The 20,716-nt window shown below is 44.9% G+C and overlaps 1 protein-coding gene across 5 annotated transcripts; it reads right to left on the bottom strand.

Annotated features, from left to right (window-relative positions):
- Positions 1 to 582: 582 nt before the first annotated feature.
- LOC115112207 (AMP deaminase 3-like) lies at positions 583 to 18,127 on the bottom strand. 5 transcript variants are annotated; one of them, XM_029639081.2, is made up of 16 exons: positions 17,885 to 18,127; positions 17,466 to 17,543; positions 12,983 to 13,205; positions 12,695 to 12,881; positions 9,742 to 9,907; positions 8,926 to 9,145; positions 8,715 to 8,844; positions 8,406 to 8,600; positions 4,995 to 5,126; positions 4,608 to 4,771; positions 4,352 to 4,478; positions 4,099 to 4,262; positions 3,197 to 3,317; positions 2,500 to 2,673; positions 2,289 to 2,399; positions 583 to 1,903 (listed from the first exon to the last, which is right to left on the bottom strand). In XM_029639081.2, the coding sequence occupies exons 2-16, from the start codon at positions 17,521 to 17,523 to the stop codon at positions 1,724 to 1,726; spliced, it is 2,352 nt and encodes a 783-aa protein (XP_029494941.1). In that variant the 5' UTR covers positions 17,524 to 17,543; positions 17,885 to 18,127; the 3' UTR covers positions 583 to 1,723. The 5 variants fall into 5 exon arrangements, with proteins under 5 accessions (XP_029494941.1, XP_029494945.1, XP_064867987.1 ...); XM_029639085.2 differs by lacking the exons at positions 17,466 to 17,543; positions 17,885 to 18,127 and adding exons at positions 14,553 to 14,614; positions 16,139 to 16,278; XM_065011915.1 differs by lacking the exon at positions 17,885 to 18,127 and having other exon boundaries at positions 17,466 to 17,574.
- Between the last annotated feature and the right edge of the window lie 2,589 nt (positions 18,128 to 20,716).

The raw sequence follows: 20,716 nt of genomic DNA, 5'->3' as shown, positions 1-20,716 counted from the left end.
GATTATGTAAAACCAAAGATAAGGTCATGCTGCTTTTTTAAAGTTATGTTCCTGTTTATGGAAGTTTTGTTTAGTAGTTTGTACAAAGTGTGCATTGATGTTATTCAAATGCATTTATTTATAGCATGGGATGCCTTTACAATTTTGCTTTAAAAAGTGACTTTGTGTCGTTCATATTCAAAATATTCAAAATAGATTGTTCTAGAGACCATCCTATATTTTAACCACTAGATGGCGATGTCATCAAGGCAATTATCGCTGCAGCTTGGATGAGTTAAGTAGCTGAGTTGAAAATGGGTTCATATTTTCTGCTACACAGATTCATTTGATGACTTCAGATAAAGTTAGTCAGTATGCCATGGCCATTGCATGTGTAAATCATGTGTTTTAACTAATGCCAATCTTGAACTGATGCAATACATTCAAACTTTTTGTTTCCCTGCCTTGCAGTTACTTCTTAGCCTTTTTGGAAATGTGTCAGGCTACTGCCATGATAAGTCGTAGTGTTCGTGTTCAAATAAACAATGTATTCCATCATCTCACAGTTTTAAATTGCTGCATGACAAAAAAAAGGGAATAATCCATGTTTGAATATCTTTATTGATAACAAAAGTAACATAATTAAGAACAGGCTATTTCACAGCATTCTGTCAGCCATTAACGAGCAAGAGGTGAGAGCAGTATAACATCTTTGGACACTTGTATCTCAGTGCAACTAGAGAAGATATGCCTTCACATTTTTCATAGTTGCTTTCCAAAGTTATACATACAGTACATTCAAATTAAATATTGCATACTCTGACCAATAGAAATGCCCGTTTTCATTCAAATTGAAATAAAACATTCACACAAATATTTCACGCAAATATCGTACAGTGCATACAAGTACAATGTTTTGTACCTACAGTGTCCACAACTGACTTCAGTGTCCTCCTTGCAACCTACTGCATGACATCCTGTAAAAAAACGAGCTCACATGGAAAGGGACAGTGGAAATGTACCATTCATCACAGCTAAAGCAGTGTTCCAGCTCCAGAGATAAACACTGTCAGGTTCCGCCAACAGCTGGGACCGCCCATCACTAAGGCATGATACAGTGAGTGTCGGACATCAAAATAGAAGTGTTTTTTTCTCTCCCAAATACTTTGTACCATTACTGAACTGTGAGTAAGTGCTCTGCAGAGTGAGCCAGCCTTAATGCAGATGATGTTGCTGCACTGTAGAAGGAAACCCTTGTACTGTGAACATACATAATTTAGACACTAAGATGTAGTTGGCTCTTACTGCTACCTCTCCAAACTATTTTTATACTGTTAAAGACATGCTCCGGAACTTTGGCGACTAATAAGTATTTATTAAGCCTCCTGCTTTGGATGTGTCAATGTGTAGTTCATACATGCATGATCTATTAGCAGAATTACTGTCTTACCTCAATTATCCATGAAATGCCTAGTTTGAAAGCAACTGCTTTTCTGGAAACTGTGCTTGGCCTACATATTCCTCCATGTGGGCCAGCCACTTAGGCATATATCTGCACATAGTACACAATTTTCAGGGACCACTTTGCCACTTGAGCACTACTAGCACACATACAGCCAGAGAAACAAGAGACACACTTATTCATTCAAACCATTGGGTTTTTTCTCCCGTGAATGCAAGAGATATCGTTGTGAGGGTTGAGAGCTTACATGCACAGATTGAGCTAAATCCCATGTTATTGTGGTCACTCGGGTTGTGTGCCAATGGCCGCTTCAGTTTTCACTGCATCCACTAGGAAGCTGAGCTCATTGCACAGGGTCTCGTGGCGGTAGGCCATGCGGATCTGAGCCACATTGGTCCGCCGAATGTCGTTCCCCTCAGGTCCATCCTTCAAGTAATTGGCCCCAATAAAGTGCTTCTTCTCCTGCACAAAATGAATCATACAGTATTACCAGAGATTGTATATCATGTAAGCTCCTTAGGTATAATCACTCCATGAGATGGGGGACAGGGGAAGGATATTTTAATGTTATTTTGCATTCATGCTATGATAAACTCTTGTAAAAAAGGTGTTATCTAGAACGTAAAAGTTAATTGGCTGTCCCCATAGGAGAACCCTTTGAAGTACCCTTTTCGGTTCCTGGTAGAGAACTTTTGGGTTTCATGTAGAATACTTTCCACAGAGGGTTTCTACCTAGAACCAAAAAGGGTTCTACCTGGAACAAAGAGGGTTCTCCTGTTGGGACAGCAACGAACCCTTTTGGAAACCTTTTTTCTAAGAGGGTAGATATCAATGCCCAGGGCTCTACCTGGTGAGACAGGCCACTCTGCAGCACACTGTTCCTGGCAATCTCACAGACATCACAGGTGCTGAGCTTCCACAGCTGGGCCGCAATGGCATACTCCTCCATCAGTGCCTCCTACAGACAGGACACACTGTCATCAAGTACTGTCCTACAAAACAGCTATGGAACACTCAGCTGGAGCTGATTTGAGCTACTGTTTTCTCCAACAGTTTACCTTGGTATAGTGGAACTGCATAGGATCATCTGTTGATAGAGACACACACAGCCCCTTGTGTAGGAACTCCCTGAGAGGGTTTTTGGAATATTCCAGGAACAAGCTGTTATTGCTCAGAGGAGACATGGCAATGGGCACCTGGGCCAGGTAGTACAGGTACTGTAGGACGGGGCTCTGTGGCAGAGAGAGACAGACACTCAGTACATACACACAGACTCACACATACCTCGCTGTCACCTGCTCAGCAGACACGGTGGATGCTAAAATGTTGGAAGTTGATAACTAGCTCCTGTCCCTGGCTCGGTTATATTCAGTGGCTGTATTTGCATGGAGCAGGCCTGGTAGACAGGGCCTTTGTCTGTGTGCTGGTTGGGCCCACAGATAGACAGGAAAATGAAGCAAACAGTGAGGCCTAAAGGGCTGAACACTGTTACTGCATTACAATGACTAGCATTTATACAGCATGCTTTCATGTGAGAATATTAGATAGCTTTGCATTTCTTTAGGGTCATCTCATGACATCCACTATTCATGTGAGTAGCACCTACTGTATCACATGGGAGATCAGCATGAGAGTGCTCCACTCAAACATGCTGGGGAGTTGAGCGATTACAGTATATTTGATGGCAAATAAGTGCATGTAGGCTAGAGTGTGTTGAGGACAGATGATGCAGGATTCAGTCTAGTAGTAAAGGACCTTCTTGAGGTTGAGGCCGTGGGAGATGTTGTCAGCGGTGAGGAAAGCAGAGACCAGGTGGGTGATGGATCCAGCCTCCCCGCAGTGTGGACGGAACTGGAAGGTGCTTAAGCCCCGCTCTCTGGAAGAGACCCAGGGGAATATTCAGTGGTTGTATTCACAAACACACACACACACACACACACACACACACACACACACACACACACACACACACACACACACACACACACACACACACACACACACACACACACACACACGTGTATTATGTAGGCCTACAGTAGAACTGAGTAAAAACATACTTTCCTTGAAAATAAAACAATAATTTCCACTCTGGGAAAAACCACACCAGCTCACAGATATCTTGACCACTTAAAGAACAAACCAGCACAAAACCATGTGGGAGCCAGAGGGTTAAATAGGGAATAACGCAATGGAAACCAGGTGTGTACAATCAAGACAAAACAAATGGAAAAGGAAACGTAGATCGGAGGAGGCAAGAAAGCCAGTGACATCGATCACCGCCCGAACAAGGAGAGGCACCAACTTCAGCGGAAGTCGTGACAATGTGCCAGTAATTCAAGTCTGTCAGAGACTGTAATTCTATTCCTTTGTATTATCATAGGGAATTTATTTATAGATGCGTTGGTGCATTACACTGTGCAGCAATGTAGCATGCCTGCAATCAGACACCTGTTCTGCTCCCCTTGGTTGCCCTCAGGACATTCTGAAGTGCCTTACTGGAAATTCAATGAATAATAGCAACTGAACAATGTAACACCTACATATTCCCCTCAGCAACATCAGTAGAAGGACGGTTGGAACTCTTGATTTCTCTTGAAAGAGATATAATGGTTTGGGTCCGTTACCAGAGGCCTGAGACAACAACAGGTACTTACTTCCTCAGATTGTTGAGCACCATGATGTTGGCGTACATGTGGAAGAGGTAGTAGCTGTAGGGAGGGTTTTCATCTGCTGTCCACTGCTCAGGCTTGGGGCTCTTGTAGGAGAACATGTGGTCACTGTGCTTGGACTCATCATCCACACTGTCAAAGCCTGTCACCTGTACAGGAAGAATATGGGGTTGAATGGTGAATGGTTGACACTATCAGGATAGTTTTTGCAGGAAAATCTAAAATTAATTATACTCACATATTTGAGAAATACATGTAGCTCCTTATGCTTCTGTGGATTGACTGTAGCCTCAAACAGAGGAAGAAATATGTTCTCCAACATCTTGGCAAAGTTCGTGATCAACTTCTTTGACTTGAAAATATCACTGAAAGAAGTGAAACATTTTTAAGCATGACAAACATCTCTTCCATAGTAGCCATGTTACATTCTTCCGCCAGTTGAAAGTGAAATGTAACTCTTTGCCTTCAGCGGTCACTCAGGCAGCAGCACTTACTAGATCCTGGGGACTTGGATGATCCACTGCATGTTGGTAGAGTGCACTTTGTGCTGGATGAACCACTTGGAGAGGCTGTCCCATTCGTCTGCAGAGCGTCCGTAGATGGACAGGCGAGGCTCAGCATGCTGGTACTTACTCTCCTCTAGGTCATGGGACACTTCCTGTCAAGGGCAAGACGGGGTAGAAAGATCAAATAAATGAGAAGTTCTCTCATCTCCAAACACCATTATTCTGGGTTTCTGTCACCTCCCGGCCATCAGAGTAACACATGTGCAAATGTGTTGCTGCACATGTTGTTGTTGCATAATAATGATAGCTTATGCAACATAACATGTGTTATCAATTTGAGAGAATCAGAATGTTTTCTGTATGAATGAACTATACCTTGATAATGCGTGCAAAGTACTCTCCATCTATGAGGTTGTCTGTTTTCAGGTAGATTTCTCGGAGTTCACTGGCCCCCACTGGGTTATACTTGGAGTTGAACTTATCGAATCTGTGAAAGGTTTGTCTGCCCTGTGGGGTGAGACACACACAGCGATCTAATATTAGCTTATGGATGGTGCTAACAGATCTCCAAAACGAACACGTGTCTCTAGCTATAGTGTCACGACTTCCCTTCCGCCGAAGTCGGTCCCTCTCCTTGTTCGGGAGGCATTCGGCGGTCGACGTCACCGGCTTTCTAGCCACCGCCGATCCACTTTTAATTTTCCATTTGTTCTGTCTTTGTTTTATCACACCTGGCTTCACCAGCAAAAACCAAGCCATGAGGTCGAAGGAATTGGCCATAGAGCTGAGAGACAGGATTGTGTTGAAGCACAGATCTATAGAGGGGTACCAAAACATTTCTACAGCATTGAAGGTCCCAAAGAACACAGTGGCCTCTATCATTCTTTAATGGAAGAAGTTTGGAACCACTAAGAGTCTTCCTAGAGCTGGCCGCCCAGCCAAACTGAGCAACAGGGGGACATAAGAACCCGATAAGAACCCGATGGTCACTCTGACAGAGGTCTAGAGTTCCTCTGTGGAATCACTCCACCAATCAGACATTTATGGTAGAGTGGCCAGACGGAAACCACTCCTCAGTAAAAAGCACGACAGCCCACTTGGAGTTTGCCAAAAGGCACTTTAGACTCTCAGACCATGAGAAACAAAATTCTCTGATCTGATGAAACCAAGATTGAACTCTTTGGCCTGAATGCCAAGCATCACGTCTGGAAGAAACCAGGCACTGCTCATCACCTGGCCAATACCTTCCCCATGGTGATGCATGGTGGTGGCAGCATCAAGCTGTGGGGATGGTTTTCAGCGGCAGGGACTAGGAGACTAGTCAGGGGGAAAGGTGAACGGAGCAAAGTAATGAGGGATCCATGATGAAAACCTGCTTCAGAGCGCTCAGGAACTCCGACTGACACGAAAGTTTACCTTCCAACAGGAAAGCGACCCTAAGCACATAGCCAAGACAACGCAGGAGTGGCTCCGGGACAAGTCTCTGAATGTCCTTGAGTGGCCCAACCAGAGCCGAGACTTGAACCCGATCGAACATCACTGGAGAGACTTGTCCCTAAGCAACACCTGCGTTGTCTTGGCTGTGTGTTTAGGGTCGCTGTTCTCCCCATCCAACCTGACAGAGCTTGAGAGGATCGGCAGAGAAGAGTGGTAGAAACTCCCCAAATACAGGTGTGCCAAGCTTGTAGTGTCTTACCCAGGAAGACTCAAGGCTGTAATCGCTGCCAAAGGTGCTTCAAGTACTAAGTAAAGGGTCTGAATACTGTGATATTTCACATTTACATAAGTAAATGTTTTTGCTTTGTCATTATGGGGTAGATTGTAGATTGATGAGGGGGGAAAAAACTATTTAATATATTTTAGAATAAAGCTGTAATGTAACAAAATGTGAAAAAGGTCAAGGGGTCTGAATACTTTCTGAAGGCACTGTATGTGAACACTTCATGATAAAAATGACAAATAATTAAAATGTGCAGTTTCACATGTAAGAAAACTTCACATGTGGAGTTGCAAGTTCACATGTGGGGTTGAAATAATGTTATTCTGTTAACATGTTGCAGTAGCAATGTTTCCACCCCTAGAATTAGGGTGCCTGCATCTAAAAATCCTAAATGCATTACAAATTATGCGGGACATTCGCAGAACAGTGGACAACATTATTTCTCTTTTCGGGCATGTTAATGGATCACGTTCAAATGGCGACATACACTGAGTTTACAAAACATTAAAAACACCTTCCTAATATTGAGTTGCAACCCCCTTTTGCCCTCAGAACAGCCTCAATCAATCAGGGCATGAACTCTACAAGGTGTCGTAAGTGTTCCACAGGGATGCTGGCCCGTGTTGACTTCAATGCTTCCCACAGTTGGCTGGATGTCCTTTGGGTGGTTGACCAGTCTTGATACACACGGGAAACTGAAAACCCCAGCAGCAATGCAGTTCTTGACACAAACCAGTGAGCCTGGCACCTACGACCATACCCCGTTCAAAGTCACTTAAATCTTTTGTCTTGCTCTTTCACTTCCTGAATGGCACACATACACAATCAATGTCTCAATTGTCTCAAGGCTTAAAAACTCTTCTTTAACCTGTCTCCTCCCCTTCTTCTACACTGATTGAGGTGGATTTAACCACTGACATCAATAAGGGATCATGGCTTTCACCTGGATTCACCTGGTCAGTCTGTCATGGAAAGGTGTTTTTAATGTTTTGTACACTCCGTGTGGTTGTGCTGTATGAAAGTCACTGCCTGTTATTAAAGGGGCAATCCTTAGCGACTACATCCATTTTGGGATTTATGAATTAGTCATATTTACCAATTGATTCTTGAAGAATATAAAATATGTTGCCTCAGTGCTGAGTGCTGAAGTGCGTAGCGCTTAAAAATGGTCTGTCCTCGGTTGCAACACTCTGGAGTTGGTCTGTCCTTGGTTGCAACTACCGAGTTCCAAACTGCCTCTGGAAACAACGTCAGCACAATAACTGTTCGTTGGGAGCTTCATAAAATCACCATGTGCAATGTCAAGCATCGGCTGGAGTGGTGTAAAGCTCGCTGTCATTGGACTCTGGAGCAGTTGAAACGAGTTCTCTGGAGTGATGAATCACGCTTCACCATCTGGCAGTCCAACAGACAAATCTGGGTTTGGCGGATGCCAGGAGAACGCTACCTGCCCCAATGCATAGTGCCAACTGTAAAGTTTGGTGGAGGAGGAATAGTGGTCTGGGGCTGTTTTTCATGGTTCGGGCTAGGCCACTTAGTTCCAGTGAAGGGAAAGCTTAATGGTACAGCATACAATGACATTGTAGAAAATTCAGTGTTCCAACATCTAGTGGAAAGCCTTCCCAGAAGAGTGGAGGCTGTTATAGCTGCAAAGGGAGGACCGACTCCATATTAATGCACATGATTTTGGAATGAGATGTTCGACGAGCAAGTGTTCACATACATTTGGCCATGTAGTGTATCATGGATGTACAGTCCTTGCATCCGTAGCGTAGGGTAAGGATTTGAGAGTGGTTGCATTTCTCCAGCCCCAAACCTTGGCTTTTTACTGAAACTGTGGTGCGGAGACCCCTTTGTTCATGTTTCAATTAAGGATTGCCGCTTTATACACCTAATAGAGTACTAGAGTTATATATTTTCACACGAGGGACAAATACATGGAAAATTAACATGTGAAACTTCACACGTGTCTGAAAAACACTTTTTTTCAAATGTTTAATTTGTTTTTCTTTGTAAGGGTATTGCATGATGGCAGGAGAAATAGATAGAGAGAGGGAGGGTCTTACAGCGTGTACATCCAGGGAGTCCACAGTGAGGTCATAGGGGTCCATGTTGAGGTGTTCAAACACCTCTCTGAGGGTCAGCTTCCGCCCACCCTTCTCCAGCACCACACGGTCTGCCTCCGTCTTGTAGGTGGTCTGGATGAAGTTTAGAAGGTGCTTCTGGGACATGCAGGCGGCTGCATGGATGTGTGTGTCCACCTGGGGAAAGAGACATCACAGTCGGAAAGTGGACAAATCAGATTGAGTCTAAATGGTGGACTTTCACTTTTTACATGACAAATTTAGCTTTCACCTTCATGTGTTGGAACTTGCCTTTCTGACATTGTAGAAGTCTCTGTGTGGAACACCCTTCAGTTCCTTTAGCTCAGCCATCTCATTGAGCATTTCATGCAGGTAGAACTTTGAGCCCAGGAAGTTCAGGCGTCTGTGACAATAGGTCTTCCTGTAAAGCACATTAGTTATACAGAGACACAAATAAAGCTCCATTACACAGTGGTGAGTTCAGGAAGTGGTGGTCACTCACGTGGGTCCATCAACGATCATGGCCAGCACATGGCTGAGGTCTATGGCAAAGGTCTCCAGGTCAGGGTAGGGCAGGCTGCGGGGCCTATTCTGACTTAGAGCCTCTGCGTTCTCATACACATACACTATGCCATCTTTCGTCTGCAGCTCATAGCTCAGGTTGTCTGGGATATTCTCATTGCTGTAAGGGTCCTCCCCCTCCCTAGGGCAAGGGCAGACATCTGTGGGGAGACCAGTATGACTGACATAGACTAATACAATGGACTCCACTTGTACAGGACGTTAAGAACACATTATGTACATATAGTTAATTTATGGGCACTGTTTGAGTATACACTGAGTGTACAAAACATTATGAATACCATGACATAGACTGACCAGGGAAATTCAGGGTGAAAGCTATGTTCAGTTATTGATGTCACTTGTTAAATTCGCTTGAGACAATTGAGACATGGACTGTGTATGTGTGCCATTCAGAGGGTGAATGGGCAAGACAAAAGATTTAACTGTCTTTGAACGGGGTATGGTCGTAGGTGCCAGGTGCACCAGTTTGTGTCAAGAACTACAACGCTGCTTGGTTTTTCACGCTCAACAGTTTCCCGTGTATCAAGAATGGTCCACCACCTAAAGGACATCCAGACAAATTGTCACAACTGTGGGAAGCACTGGAGTCAACATTGGCCAGCATCCCTGTGGAACGCTTTCAACACCTTATAGAGTCCATGCCCCAACGAATTGAGGCTGTTCTGAGAGCAAAAGGGGGTTGCAACTCAATAGTAGGAAGGTGTTCTGAATGTTTTGTACACTCAGTGTATACCTGGTAGAACCTCGTCCTCTTCCTTCCACGTCTGGTTCTCAGCGCTGCGGAGGAACTGAGCGACGGTCCGGGGAAAGCGATGGTAGGCCAGTCTGGAGTACTTCTCCCTAATGAACAGGGCTTTCATCAGGGTTTTTGCTGCCTGTTCATAGTCCTCTACTGTAATCTGGGGAGAGGAGAGAGCTGTCATTACTAGTCTTCCCACATGGCTTTCCATTTCATCCCGTGGACTCTCTGCCACACAAATGTATTCCTAACCACCTGGGGATTTAAAGTCGTACCAAAGTACCACTTTTATTACTTAAATTGTTTATCAAACTTCTATTTTGACAGGGAGTCATGCTGAGTGCACTTCTGCGAACAGGCCTTTCTAATTGACCTGGACTGGGGTATCCTGGAATGACATTGACCTCATCCCGTCAGTGGAGGATGCCTGGTTATTCATGCTCCATTCAAAAAAATGTAGAATTAGGAATAGATAAAGCCTTTGGTTCACTCCAGACCTGTCTGTCCTTGAACAGAACAAAAACATCCTGTGGCGTTCTGCATTAGCATCGAAATAGCCCCCGTGATATGCAACTTTTTAGGGAAGTTAGGAACCAATATACACCGGCAGTTAGGAAAGCTAAGGCTAGCTTTTTCAAACAGAAATTTGCATCCTGTAGTACAAACTCAAAAAAGTTCTGGGACACTGTAAAGTCCATGGAGAATAAGAGCACCTCCTCCCAGCTGCCTACTGCACTGAGGCTAGGAATCACTGTCACTACCGATAAATCCACAATAATTGAGAATTTCAAGAAGCATTTTTCTACGGCTGGCTATGCTTTCCACCTGGCTACCCCTACCCCCGGTCAACAGCCCTGCGTTCCCCACAGCAACTCGCCCAAACCTCCGCCACTTCTCCTTCACCCAAATCCAGACAGCTGATGTTCTGAAAGAGCTGCAAAATCTGGACCCCTACAAATCAGCCGGGCTAGACAATCTGCACCCTCTCTTTCTATAATTATCTGCCGAAATTATTGCAACCCCTATTACTAACCTGTTCAACCTCTCTTTCGTATCGTCTGAGATTCCCCTCGTCTGGGGAATCGTCTGTCATCCCCCTCTTCAAAGGGGGTGACACTCTAGACCCAAACTGCTACAGACCTATATCTATTCTACCCTGCCTTTCTAAGGTCTTTGAAAGCCAAGTTAACAAACAGATTACCGACCATTTCAAATCTCACCGTACCTTCTCCGCTATGCAATCTGGTTTCAGAGCTGGTCATGGGTGCACCTCAGCCACGCTCAAGGTCCTAAACGACATCATAACCGCCATCGAAAAGAGACATTACTGTGCAGCCGTATTCATCGACCTGGCTAAGGCTTTCGACTCTGTCAATCACAACATTTTTATTGGCAGACTTAATAGCCTTGGTTTCTCTTCTCCGATAGAGTTCAGTATGTCAAATCGGAGGGCCTGTTGTCCGGACCTCTGGCAGTCTCTATGGGGGTGCCACAGGGTTAAATTCTCGGGCCGACTCTCTTCTCTGTATACATCAATGACGTTGCTCTCGCTGCTGGTGATTATTTGATCCACCTCTACGACCCACCTCCAGGCACCATTCTGTATACTTCTGGCCCTTCGTTGGACACTGTGTTAACTAACCTCCAGATGAGCTTCAATGTCATACAACTCTCCTTCTGTGGCCCCCAACTGCTCTTAAATGCAAGTAAAACTAAATGCATGCTCTTCAACCGATCACTTCCTGCACCTGCCCGCCCGTCCAGCATCACGGTTCTGACTTAGAATATGTGGACAACTACAAATACCTAGGTGTCTGGTTAGACTGTAAACTCTCCTTCCAGACTGACATTAAACATCTCCAATCCAAAATTAAATCTAGAATCGGCTTCCAATTTCGCAACAAAGCATCCTTCACTCATGCTGCCAAACATACCCTCGTATAACTGACCATCCTACCGATCCTCGACTTCGGCGATGTCATTTACAAAATAGCCTCCAACACAAATTGGATGCAGTCTATCACAGTACCATCTGTTTTGTCACCAAAGCCCCATATACTACCCACCACTGCGACCTGTATGATCTCGTTGGCTTGCCCTGGCTTCATACTCGTCGCCAAACCCACTGGCTCCAGGTCATCTACAAGTCTCTGCTAGGTAAAGCCCCCCACCTTATCTCAGCTCACTGGTCACCATAGCAGCACCCACCCATAGCACGCGCTCCAGCAGGCATATCTCACTGGTCACCCCCAAAGCCAATTCTTCCTTTGGCCACCTCTCCTTCCAGTTCAAAAATCTCTGAAGCTGGAGCCTCTTACCTCCCTCACTAGCTTTAAGCACCAGCTGTCAGAGCAGCTCACAGATCACTGCACCTGTACATAGCTCATCTGTAAATAGCCCATCCAATCTACCTCATCCCCATACTATATTTATTTATTTATCTTGCTCCTTTGCACCCCAGTATCTCAACTTGCATATTAATCTTCTGCACATCCTACCATTCCAGTGTTTAATTGCTATATTGTAATTACTTTGCCACCACGGCCTATTTATTGCCTTACCTCTCTTATCCTACCTCATTTGCTCATGCTGTATAAAGATTTTTCTACTGTATTATTGATTGTATGTTTATTTATTCCATGTGCAACTCTGTGTTGTTGTATGTGTCGAACTGCTTTGCTTTATCTTGGCCAGGTCGCAGTTGCAAATGAGAACTTGTTTTCAACTAGTCTACCTAGTGAAATAAAAAATAAAATAAAGAGTCCAAGTTCTCTTTTACAGATGTACCAAAAACATCAATATACACTATACACATCAATATTCACATCAATACACGAAAAGCTAAACACAATCATTACTGTCCCATTTCATTGGAACTCTTCCAGTATGCAGTGAAATACTGTATGAGTTGTGTATGAACTGTATGCCACCTGCTTGGAGCACTTACACCAGCGCAGTAGTCTCCACTGATGGTGACCCTCTGGTACTCAGGGCAGTTCTCTGGAAGTGAGGAGCAGGTGGAGGAGGGTGAGAGGAATGGGGTCACCACAGAACGGGCCCACTCTGCAGTCACAGGGATCTGCAGACCCTGCAAGGACGCTGACTGCGAACGGATCATCTTGAAACTCTTCTTCCTGGAAAACAAACATTCTTATAAATACTTAACACTCCAGTACTGAATTGATCAGCTAGTTTAGATTCCATGAGGTCCTGTGTTGTTGAGAGCCAGACTCACCTCTTGGCGCTCTCTTCTGAATGCTGCTCTGCCAGCTCTTTGAGCAGCTCCCTCTCCTTGGCCTGGTGCAGGCCGATGGGACAGTCCTCAGGGACGGTGAACATGGACAGGGCATCCTTAGTGTCCTCCTCCTTCAGCGCTGACGCGTACACCTTCTCAGCCAGCAGACGTGTCTCCTCATCCACCTCGCTCAGCGTGATCTTAGGGAATTGTCTCGGCATGTCTGTAAAAACACCAGGTGTAGCAGCTTAGTCTAAACACTGTACAGATGTACATATACACGTATACACTTTGGAGTTTTGGAGGGGTTAGATTGGAGTTTTGGAGGGGTTAGATTGGAGTTTTGTTATTGTAGGAGGTGGAGCTGCCACCTAATCTCTCCCCGGAAATAGCGGCCATTTCCGGCGTTTCTATCCACTCAGAACTCAAATCTGCATTGTCATCACGACACCTCACTGTCATGACATCCCTCTGCTATAAGCATTGCTTTGCATATTCACCTAGTATTAAAGGAGAACTATTAGCACAATGTGTTAGCTAATATTAGATCTATTAGCATATATTCATTTATTTGCTTAGCAGAGTTACCTCGAGGCAAGGCAAAACAACAGATTGACAAATTGTGGCGTACTGCAATCTCCTTTTGAAACGACTCTGGTAAGCGGATCCTTGAGCACTTGTGACCGACATAAATACTGACAACTGATCACGTTACATCCAACATGCTAACTGTACTTGCCTCCGAGACAATATGCTATTTTCAATTATGACCTTTAGGGTCAATGCCAGGCACCATACTATCCTCTCTGAGGACAACATAGAGACAGGGTAGAGAATGACATCAGGTTAGTGTTTATCTTATTCATAGACTGTCTGCTGAGTGAATTGTACTGTCAGAGGTCATCTTATTACCCCTGGGATTTAATGAAGTTTTAATTCCCAGCTGTTCCATCATTCTTTTCATTTTTCTGAAGACCAGAGTATCTGCAGTGGTACACTCAGGCTGCCACGATGTTGTTTATACTGTTTCATGAACATGTTTGTTGGTCATGTATCAAGATGAGGCTAGGGACACAAATCTTGAGCTGGCAGATCACATTGAAAAAAATCTGCTGTCATAAGTGGCTCAACGTGATTTTCAAAATTGAAAACTCGACTTATATAGTATGACTGCCATTTTGATTTGTCTCCAGACACATACCAGCTCTATTCCTTTCAGATTTATGGTCCTAATCATAATAACCTGTGTAACCGTGACAGTAGCTGTTGTACTGTAGACTTTATAGCCCAGTGTCTGATTGTCGGTCACTGGTCCAATTACCACACTGTTGTCCCATTCAGGGACGTGTCTGCACCGAGTGACCAAACCGCGAGGGGTTTTTGATACCCCAAATGACATAAAACCCTATCCACCCAGGCAGCACTGTGGCCATACAGACTTGGTGCCCCTGAGAGAAAAGCTCTGGTGTTATCAGTGACAAAGTCATGTCAAAGCTCCGTTCTGCCAAGCCTTTCCAAGCGGGCTGCCATTCCTGCCAAAATTCTGTGCCACAAACACCCCACTGCTCACCCTAAGCCAGTTCCAAGAACAGCTTTGTGGATCAAACTAGCGCCTGTCCACTGCCCACTGCACTGCAGACAGACAGAGAGAGAGCAGCACATTACAGCAAAGACCACAGGTGAACTCTGAAAGCTGAGAGAGTTTCTGTGAAGCAGCAGCATTGATTAATAGATGGGTTCTCATAAATAATTTAGCACCGCTTCTTCCTCTCAATGAATTGGAATGCTGCCTCACTCTCACACACACGCACACACACACACACACACACACACACACACACACACACACACACACACACACACACACACACACACACACACACACACACACACACACACACACACACACACACACACACACACACACACACACACACTGTCTGCCTCTCTCTCTCTCTCTCTCTCTGTCTCTCTGCTTATACTGCTGCCTCAGCATCAGTTATACTTCATTTTCTCAGTCAGAGACACCCACAAGCCATCAGTATTCCTCCCAGAGTAATAGCCATCTCATTTCTATCACACATTATGCACTTTAACACACTCTCTCAAACAGCAACACAATAGTTTCCAAGGCTCTAGCTGCTAGAACAGTATGTAGTGTACCTTAACTCGTTATCATCTGCGTGCCTTACCTTCCGGTCTGTTCACAGCCATCTCTCTGTGCTGTACAGTCACCACTGGGAGTCCTGATGATGGAGATCTCAGCTAGGATCACAGTGACTCTGTACAGGCTCTCTGCGGTAGAGACTGGCTAACAGGCTGGTCGCCTGACTCTGACGGGCTGGCTGCGATGTGGGTCGGTCCCACTCTGAGCCTGCCGTGGTTCACGACTGCGGTTCTGTTTTCTTTGAGTGTCCTTCTCTATCTATTTTAAGAAGCCAATGGCATCATGTCGACAGAGCCACTAATCCTTGGGATATGTCACAACTGGCTGTCAACAAAGAGAGAGCCCAGAGGCGAGCCACCGGCGCTCCCCTCAGCTGGCTGGGCTCACACACACTCACACACAAACACTCCTCATACACTCCTCTCCACCTTTGGGACAGTGATAAATCACAAGCTGGTAGCCGCAGCCTTCCTCCTTAAGGAGCCAGATAGCAAGCTATGCAGCCGTTGCAAGTATTGTAAACATTACCCAGGCAGCCCTGATTGAGAGGACTGCCGCTGCGCAGCCATGCATCACTGCTTTGCCTCAGAGCCTCGACAGACCCACGCACACATGATCTCAGCTCTGACTGACCTTGGTTTAGGTGCATAGTGTTAGAATGAATCATTCTGCTGTTGTTCTCTGGCATCATGTCAGTCAGCTGATGGGTAATCATCCTCATTAAAGGATCAGACTACCTCACACTCTAACATCGCCCAATTAGAATAGGTGATGACAAAACCGTGACCCACAAACCCATGTTGACCCATGCACACACTGTCCTTCATGTTTGTGCTCAAAGCTGCCAATTTGAAACCATATAGGACCCTTTACCCTGATCTGTGTGATTTCAGTCCAGGCTGATCCTATCTGACACTGGCTTCGGCAGAGACACTCACATAGCTTGTAGTGTATGCTGTAAATACATGACATAGGACTCCATTCCCTACCTGGTATTGGTGTTGTTCAGCGTTCCCAGTAGAGGTCCAGAAAGAGAGATGTAGGGCAGATTAAACTCAGTGTTGTCGATAAGGTCCTGTTGTTTCCCCCAATGGACAACTGCTGCAGCTCTGATTACCCCCACATGACTACAATTCACATCCCAGCTGCATGTCCAACCCCCTCGGCTCACACACACACACACACACACACACACACACACACACACACACACACACACACACACACACACACACACACACACACACACACACACACACACACACACACACACACACACACACACACACACACACACACACACACTCCAACATGCAGGTCACAATGTTAACAATCCGTGTTTATTTTTACCTGGCCTGTTGAAGTTGAAGGTCTAATGCCTCACAGCAGAATGATTTACAGTATCTTTGGACAGCAACAATGTCATTCAGCTTGCTCTATATTTCATTCAGAGCTTCATTACATGGAGAAATAATGTTGTTCTGCATTGGAGCTGACTTCCTATTATTGATCTGCACATCTGGTTTTGGGAGCATTAGATCATGTGACCGAGGGCATTTCTGCTGCAGCTCCATAGAGAGCATTACAGGAGATTAAATGTAGGCACAGACACAGTCTGATCTCAATGGTTCCCCTCTGCACAGATGTACTTATGATAGTGTGATGTGGGGACTGAGAGACAGAGAGAATGAGAGAGAACTGAGCCATGATCATGTTGAGCTCTGTTGTTCCAAGCCTCTGTACGTTCCAGGAAGCCCCTTTGAGTTTGCGAGTGGCATTTTGATACCATGATGTTAGCACATTGGAGCAAAAAGGAATTTGAGCATCTCCTGAATGGGTTGTTTCCTAATGGGCTGGTCATTGTATCCCTGCTATCTTCCTGTCTGTGTTGGATCATTTACCGTAGTGCTCCCTGTCTCTGGGCAGCCATTAGTCGTTCTCTTGCCTCAAACACAGCTGTCACACACTGTTTTTATCATGTCCTCTCTGGGCTCTCTCAGACACCCGCCTGTTGTCACTGGTGGGGGTCCAGTCCTGATTTACACCTCTATAAGAGAAGGTCAACTACATCTCTGTCAGTCTGTGTATGAGAAAGACACGCATCACCCTGGCTAAAGATATTTTAAGAGAGTACAGTACAGTACATCAACATTTATGAGCACTGGTTGGAGTGGTGTTGTTTTATTTATAGGGCTGATGTCTACATGTCTGAGGGTCTACATGTATGAGTGAGAGAGCATGTGAGAGATTGAGTGAATGAATAAGCCTGAGAGAGGGAGAGAAAAGGAGAGGGGGGGAGGGTGAGAGCAAGCTTACCGTTTCCCAAGCAGGGGCTTGACTGCTGCTTTAGCAGAGGGGTGTCTCCTCTCCTCATCTTCCTCACAGTGTTTGGGGCTGGGAGAGAAAAACAAAACAGTGCAGTCATGCACGAGCGCAACGCAGCTTCACCCAGAGTGTTCCTCAGACACAATTGGATGGGCCCTTAATGCATTTACATTAGTCTCATAGCGTTGACAGATTGATGCTCATAAACATACAAGTCATTTATCACTTTGATATGATCTTAGACAGAGAAACTGGAGAAGACAGCAAGTTGCTGAATCAGTAAGAATATGTAAGAAACACAATGCACATTCAATATGTAGCATCAACATATCACCAACATATGTCAATGATCCATCATTTGAGTCTTTGTGAGATACAATAACATTTTTAGACCATAGCTGTTCACTCACCTCCTCTGTCTCCGTGCCTCCGTACCTTCTGCAGTCAGGCAGACTATTTGAACTCTGGAAGTTCCCTGAGAGAAAACCCTCAGTCATTATCTGCTCCTGTGGTGGTAAGGAGATAACTCACTCATCGCCCTCCAGTGCACAAGACACCATCCTTAACTCTTTCACTGCTGCTGCATAGAAAATGACATAAAGTGAAGTGTTCATTCTTACTACTTATCCAGAATGCAAATGAGTATGAGTTGGTCATAACTCACATAGGTTACACTACCATTGTTGTCCTCTCACCGTCCCTCTCTGTATATTCTACTGCTGCCCCTCATTTTGGCAACTCCCTCTTCGGTCTGAGATAAAAAATGAAAAAGAGGTGCTGACGTTTTGCAAAGAGCATATCGTTAAACATCAGTACTTTGTGAAGAGTCCTCTGTCAACTGTAGACACAGAGGGCCCTCATGTGGAGGATTTGTTATTGCAGGATATTAGGGTGAGATTAGCCTGGTCCCAGATCTGGTATCATGTCAACTCCAACTACGCCTAGGAGGCGATCCAGCTTTACCGCTGTGCCCTTTTCCGCCACAGGCCCCGTGGTGTTGATTTAGCCTGGCACTGTGCTGGATTACAATACTAATCCTCCCCTGCTCCACTTATCAGGGCACTTTTAGAGTTGACTGGGGAAGACTCACTCACAGAGCCATCGATCTGCTGCTCCTGAATGACTGACAGACAGCAGGACAGAATGATATGGGCTTGTACTGTATGAATCTGCCCTGGGCTCCTCTAGTTGTCCTCCTGGGGTAGAGAAAAGCATGTCACAGTTGGCCATATGCTTTACTTCTTCCATAACTAGAATGGAAATCTGCATCATGTTTCCATGTGAAGCTTGGGAAAGGAGATGGAGTCCCACCGATATGACTGTGGAAGTGATCTGGCTGCGTCCATAAACAGCATAGGTATGTGATCTTATCAAAGCCTTGTTGTATGCTGGTGTTTGGCTTCCCTGACAGCTTCAGACTGTGTTTATATCACACGTGCCATGCTGTGCTAACCAATTGATTACATTAATTTGGATGATTCAATTATGCATTGATATCTCGTGATATTTAGTAGTTGACATACAGTATCTCCAATGACATTGTGAAAGAATGGCCCTCTTGTGACTTTGTGATAACCGTCTAAGAGGAACACAAGAATCACACCTCTTACAAATCCATGGGATCTTATCAAGCATCTAGGAGGGCCTGGGAGAGTTATTATTTTGACTGATTTGGAGACCTGCACTAGTCAGTTTGTAGACGCTATCACACCATTGGATGATCCCTTGTGTCCCTATGGCAAGGCACATCTATCCATTTAATTGTCTTCTCAGATTTTTAACAGAACAATGACAGGACCCGTGTTGAGTTTTCCTATGTGAGCAGTCGTTCAACTGACTGTAGAGCAGCGTATGGCAAGCGTCAGATACTGTACCCACCACCAGGGGGCAGAGTTGCCAAGAAAGAAGAGCGTAGTACCGTACCGTCATATACATATGTCTATTGATAGAGCGGAACCTAAGGCCTGATACTGTTGAAATAAATCCAAAGTGTGAGCTAATATGAACATGTGTGGGCAAGCGTATTGTCATGTATATTCTATATTCTACAGTACAGTATGAGACGTGTGATATTCCTTTCTAATGTACATTACAGTTATATGATGAATGACAGCCCTAAGGCATTAGTACCGTGCCGTCTTACTGTGTGATGGGTAACTTCTTGGCTTTATGGACAACTGTCTGGGCTTGATGGTTTTACATACGCTGAACTTCTACCTGGCTAGCCACTTAGTTTCTAAAAATAATCCTGGAAACTTGACATAGCTTGCAGATTTTGGGGTCGGGGTAGTATTTAGGTAGTTTGTTGTCTCACTTGGACAGAAGTCTTGTGTTTGTTCTGTCTGCATAGTTCCAGGAAAAGCCTTGAACTTTTGGCTAGCAGGGCCTTCTTGGTGACCCATGGTGGAATGGGTCACCAAGAAGTTAGAGGCCTGCTGCACCGTCTGTCCTGTGACATCTGTAGTCAGATCACCCTGTTCAAAAGCAAAGAGATTCTCACCTCTTCAACTCTAATTATTACTGTCAGAGGCTTTGAAGATGGAGAGGTCCATTGCATGTTTTAGCCTCTTGGCATATTTCCACTGTTTTTCGGTTCTCACATTTAAGAATTACATTCCTTACATGAAGGAAAGTAATGAACTTGAGATGCATGGCCCCCAGGCTTATAGGATTGCCACGCCTCTAACTGTCCAGGTGTCCCCTGGAGGAAGGAGGATTGATGATGAGGTGTCCAAACACTGGTTAGGGAGACATTTACCTGAGTATACTCATCATTTAGCTCATATGTCACCTTATAGACTGCTACTGTCCTCAGTGTTGCCTGTCTGGATTTCAGCACTGCTGTGGTCCAACTGTAACAGGCCCAGGATGTTTCACTACTCTTTAGGGATTTCATAAACCATTTCTGGAGAATGAATAGGTGACATATGTATTTTCCATTAGTACCATTTAAAAATGGTGCTTTTGTGTAGGTGGCGAAAGCAATCACCTTGTCAAGCTGGTGCCATTTTAAGTCACTAGATGGCATTAGAACCAAAACAATGTAATTAAACATGTCTCTGGCAAGCTGTCTTGTAGTGCATGCCTTCTTATACAATCAGATTATAATTGCATTGCAATTCCATTGGCACCTATCCCTGACTTTTACAATGACCCAAGACAATCCATAACCTCTTTCTGGCCCTGTGGAGTTACTAATGACCATGTTTTGAAAAAGACAGGAAGGAAGTACAATGGCCTCT

Source organism: Oncorhynchus nerka, linkage group LG27 (assembly GCF_034236695.1).
Source record: "Oncorhynchus nerka isolate Pitt River linkage group LG27, Oner_Uvic_2.0, whole genome shotgun sequence".
Taxonomy (NCBI): domain Eukaryota; kingdom Metazoa; phylum Chordata; class Actinopteri; order Salmoniformes; family Salmonidae; genus Oncorhynchus; species Oncorhynchus nerka.
This window is presented reverse-complemented; position numbering and strand designations above follow the sequence as displayed.

Coding starts and splice junctions, on each gene's coding strand:
- LOC115112207 (XM_065011915.1), bottom strand. CDS start 17,574: ATGACTGCACTGTTTTGTTTTTCTCTCCCAGCCCCAAACACTGTGAGG. Junction 9,908..12,694: donor GTGGAGACTACTGCGCTGGT/GTAAGTGCTCCA, acceptor TCCTCTCCCCAG/ATTACAGTAGAGGACTATGA. Junction 5,127..8,405: donor ACTCCCTGGATGTACACGCT/GTAAGACCCTCC, acceptor CTCACCCCACAG/GGCAGACAAACCTTTCACAG.